At 51.7% G+C, this 4,807-nt stretch overlaps 1 protein-coding gene across 1 annotated transcript; it reads left to right on the forward strand.

The window, feature by feature from the left end:
• Positions 1-1,039: 1,039 nt before the first annotated feature.
• On the forward strand, positions 1,040-4,407 carry CRX (cone-rod homeobox). Its single transcript, XM_004463346.2, has 3 exons — positions 1,040-1,139; positions 1,876-2,027; positions 3,757-4,407. The coding sequence occupies exons 1-3, from the start codon at positions 1,040-1,042 to the stop codon at positions 4,405-4,407; spliced, it is 903 nt and encodes a 300-aa protein (XP_004463403.2).
• The last annotated feature ends 400 nt before the right edge of the window (positions 4,408-4,807 follow it).

Consider the following 4,807-nt stretch of genomic DNA (forward strand, 5'->3'; position numbering starts at 1 on the left):
CAACCCCTGAGCCACATCAGCTCCCTTTGTTTTTTTTTTAATTTTCAGGAGGCACCGGGAACCGAACCCCGGGCCTCCCATCTGGGAAGCAGGCGCTCAACTGCTTGAGCCACATCCACGCCCGGCTCTGCTTCGTCTTAAAGGGGAGAATCTGACGCATCTCTCCCCTGGCTTCCTGCGGGAGGCCGGCCATCCCTGACGTTCCCTGGCTTGTGGGCTCATCTGTCTGTGCCCAAACGTCCTCTCCTCATAAGGATCTTCAGAGATCTAGTCACATTCAAGTTCACATTCCCAGGACGGGGGCTAGGACTTGAGCATGTGTCTTTGGGGGGAGCATGCACTTCCTTCCAGCACAATGCCCCGTATGTCTTCAGCTCTGAGCTCCTCTGAGTCTCAGTGGAGAGTCTGCATCCTTAAGCAGACAGCCTTTTTTTTTTGAAGATTTTTATTTATTTATCTGTCCCCCCCCAACATTGTCTGCTCTCTGTGTCCATTCGCTGTGTGTTCTTCTGTGTCTGCTTGTATTCTCATTAGGTGGCTCTGGGAACCGATCCTGGGACCTTCCAGATGGGAGAGAGACGACCATTCTCTTGCGCCACCTCAGCTCCCTGGTCTGCTGCGTCTCTTATTCTCTCTTCTGTGTCTCTTTTTGTGGCGTCACCGTGCTGTGCCAGCTCTCCCTGTCAGCTGGCACTCCCCTGCGTGGGCCGGCACTCTGTGTGGGCTAGCTCGCCGCGTGGGTCAGCTTGCCTTCATAGGAGGCCCTGGGCATCGAACCCTGGACCTCCTATATGGTAGACGGGAGCCCAACTGCTTGAGCCACATCCGTTTCCCCAGAGGGCCCTTTTATGGTGGAGGAAACTGAGGCTCAGAGAGCTGAGATGAGCTGCCCAAGGACACACAGCTGAGAAGAGCCTGAGGCAGGATTTGAATCTGAGCCTACCTGTCTCCACGTGGCGAGTGATTGGCTGGGGAGGGTTTGACAATCACCTCTCTTCTGTCTCAGGCCCGCCGACTGGACCCCGCCTCCCCAGGGACCATGATGGCATATATGAACCCGGGGCCCCACTATTCCGTCAACGCCCTGGCGCTGAGCGGCTCCAGCGTGGACCTGATGCACCAGGCTGTGTCCTATCCCAGTGAGTGCAGCCCCCTCCCCACCCCAGGCTGCCCCTCTCTCGGGGAGCTCTGGGATCTCATGTCCTGGGATAGCAAGGAACACTTCCGGGGGCCGTCAAGGTCAAACACCAGCCAGATGTGTTCATCTGCAAGTGCCCAGCAGCGCTCCGTCTCAGGGATGCTGGAAAGCACAAGGACTTCATAGGAATTCAGGGCAGGGGCTCCCTCTGGAGTGAGGCGGGGGAAGTGACCAGGGAGGGGGACCGAGAGGAGTTCACAAGCGTTTGCAGTGTTCCTTTCTTTTTGCTTTATTTCTAAGTACATTAGTTGTGGCGTTATCCCTCAGCTACTTTATATATTAAGATGAACTGTGTAGCACTGCCATTTTTCTAGGCTAAAAATGGTTAAATATCAGTGATGTCCTTTCAACCGAATGTCCTAAATGTTGCTTAAGAAATTTTAGAAGAGAGGGAGAAACAAGCTCACATGCCTCTTTCCAGGCCTGGAGTTAACTTCCTTCTGAGAGAGACATGAGGCGAAACACGACAGGCTAAGAGGCCCCCATTTCCCAGGCGGAGAGTCAGTCTAGGAAGATAGGGTACAGGGACAGCTTTGGTCCAGGCAGACGGACACCCAGGAAGCATCCTCGGGGCCCCACCCAGGCTCAGGGCTGCACCCAGGTGTCCCTGCCCAGCAGAGATGGAGAGCCGGCAGCCTGGGACACCCGAGGGCCCCCTGTTCCTGACCCCACCCCAGGTGCCCCAAGGAAGCAACGGCGGGAGCGGACCACCTTCACCAGGAGCCAGCTGGAGGAGCTGGAGGCCCTGTTCGCCAAGACCCAGTATCCCGATGTGTACGCCCGCGAGGAGGTGGCTCTGAAGATCAATCTTCCCGAGTCCAGGGTTCAGGTGGGATGTTCTGGTCCTCAGGCCCCTGCTGGTCCTGCCTCACTTCCACGGGCCTTCCTGCAAGCCAGGGTGTATGGAAGAGGACAGGGTCACAGAGTACCTGCCAAAGTTCTAAAGTGCCCTAAAGCCCCCAACCCCCATTTTTTTGCTGAACTCTTCTCTTACCACACTCACCCTATCTCATGCCCCTCCAGCCACACTGACCTCTGGATCTTCTTCTAACATCCTTGCCAAGAGTACTCCTGCCTCAGGATCTTTGCATTCTCTGTTCCCTCTACCTGGAACTCTTATTCCCCATATAATCACGTGGCTTGCCCCATCACCTTATTTAAATCTCTGCTTATCAATCAATGGAGCTACCTTATCAATCAATGAAAGCTACATTGACCATCACATTTATAATTGAACCTTCTTCGGGCACACCAGCCCTACAGCTTCCACTTATCCTGCTCAATTGTTTCTTTCGTAATTTTTATCACTTCCTAAAATACTATATTATTTACCTATATACTGTTTATTTATAATCTGTCTCTCTCAACTAGAATGTCAGATCTACTGATATATCCCAAAGTAGTAGAAAATGCTTAACACATTTATTAATTGATTGGATGGATGATTGTATGTATGTTAGTATGACTGGATGAATGAATGGCCAAAAGGATGGATGGATGGATAGATGGATGGATGAGTAGATGGTTGGATGGAGGGGTAAATGGAAGAATGGATGGATGGATGGATGGATGGATGGATGGATGGATGGATGGATGGTGTATTAGTCAGTCAAAAGAGTGCTGATGCAAAATACCAGAAATTGGTTGGTTTTATAAAGGGTACTTATTTGGGATAGGAGCTTACAGATACCAGGCCATAAAGCACAAGTTATTTCCCTCACCAAAGTCTATTTTCATGTGTTGGAGCAAGACGGCTGCTGGTGTCTGCGAGGATTCAGGCTTCCTGGGTTCCTCCTTTCTAGGTTCTTGCTTCTTTCTGGGTTCAGGGTTGCTCTCTTCCTGGGGCTGGCTTCTTTTTCCTCTGTGTGCTTACTTCCTGGGGCTCCAGTTTAAGGCTTCAGCATCACACTCCAACATCAAAAACCCTCCAACTCTGTCCTTTGCCTTGCCTTTTATCTGTAAGTCTCCATCCACCTACTGGCACTAGAGGTTTATTTGATTACTTAATCAAGTGAATCCAATATAATCTAATATGCCCAGAGGAAAAGACCAGTTTACAAACATAATCCAATATTTCTTTTTGGAATTCATCAATAATATCAAACAGCTACAGATGAGTAGATGGAAGAATGGATGATGGATGGATGGATGGATGGGTAGATGGATGGATGGATGGGTAGATGGAAGAATGGATGGATGGAAGGATGGATGGGTAGGTGGAAGAATGGATGGATAGATGGATGTGTAGATGGATGGATGGGTAGATGGATGGATGGATGGGTAGATGGAAGAATGGATGGATGGGTAGATGGAAGAATGGATGGATGGAAGGATGGATGGATAGATGGATGTGTAGATAGATGGATGGTAGATGGATGGATGGATAGATGGCTGGCTGACTCACTGGCTGGTTGGAGTGCCCCATAATTGGATGCAAGGTGGAGAGGTGTGACACTGATGCCTCTCACTGATGAGCATCATTATTTCTGGGCACCACGAGGGCTTTTCTGGGTCTCTTCTCCACATAACCACCCAAATCCCCCCTCTTAACCCCCCAGGTTTGGTTCAAGAACCGCAGGGCCAAGTGTAGACAGCAGAGGCAGCAGCAGAAACAGCAGCAGCAGCCCCCAGGGGGATCGACCAAGGCTCGTCCTGCCAAGAGGAAGGCAGGCACATCCCCTAGAACCTCCACAGATGCTTGTCCAGACCCCTTGGGCATTTCAGATTCCTATAGCCCTCCTCTACATGGCCCCCCAGACTCCCCAACCACAGCAGTGGCCACTATGTCCATCTGGAGTCCGGCCACAGAGTCCCCTTTGCCTGAAGCCCAGCGGGCTGGGTTGGTGGCCTCAGGGTCTGCTCTGACCTCAGCCCCCTATGCCATGACCTATGCCCCAGCCTCTGCTTTCTGCTCGTCCCCCTCAGCCTATGCATCTCCAAGCTCCTATTTCAGTGGCCTGGATCCCTACCTTTCTCCAATGGTGCCCCAATTGGGTGGTCCGGCAGCTCTCAGCCCCCTGGCTGGCCCCTCTGTGGGATCTTCCCTGGCCCAGTCTCCCACCTCCTTGTCAGGCCAGAGCTATGGCACCTACAGCCCTGTGGACAGCTTGGAATTCAAGGATCCCACAGGCACCTGGAAATTCACCTACAACCCCATGGATCCTCTGGACTACAAGGATCAGAGTGCCTGGAAGTTTCAGATCTTGTAGAAGACACTCTCCACTTCTCTCCATCTGGCCATGGGACCCTTTCTTGTCCAACTCTGCCTCCCTGCAGCTTAGATTCTGGGATGGAATTCTTGAGAAAGCAAGGGGAGCTAGAATCTTTCAAAGGTTGTGGCTTCTTTGGCTTCCTGTTCAGCTTAGCTCAACACAGTCCACCCCTTTCTCCTGTGGGGAAGGCTCCTTCCTCCCCCGGGACAGCTCAACAAGTCCTACTCGTTCTCTCAACCCCAACACCATCTAACATGGGTTGTGACCCGAACTCCAGAAACTGGTGCTGGAAACTTGCTCCAAGAAGAAATTAAACAAAACTTCTGGGTGACTTGGGATACTTTTAGGGCATACTCACTGTGCCCTTGGAGAAACTTGTTGGGAGACCTGATTCCTT

This window comes from Dasypus novemcinctus, chromosome 18 (genome assembly GCF_030445035.2).
Source record: "Dasypus novemcinctus isolate mDasNov1 chromosome 18, mDasNov1.1.hap2, whole genome shotgun sequence".
NCBI lineage: Eukaryota > Metazoa > Chordata > Mammalia > Cingulata > Dasypodidae > Dasypus > Dasypus novemcinctus.

Excerpts from the sequence above, each read along its gene's own strand:
- CRX (XM_004463346.2), top strand. The coding sequence starts at position 1,040 with ATGATGGCATATATGAACCCGGGGCCCCACTATTCCGTCAACGCCCTG. Across the intron at positions 1,140-1,875 it reads CCAGGCTGTGTCCTATCCCA|GTGCCCCAAGGAAGCAACGG; the intron begins GTGAGTGCAGCC and ends ACCCCACCCCAG. Across the intron at positions 2,028-3,756 it reads TTCCCGAGTCCAGGGTTCAG|GTTTGGTTCAAGAACCGCAG; the intron begins GTGGGATGTTCT and ends TTAACCCCCCAG.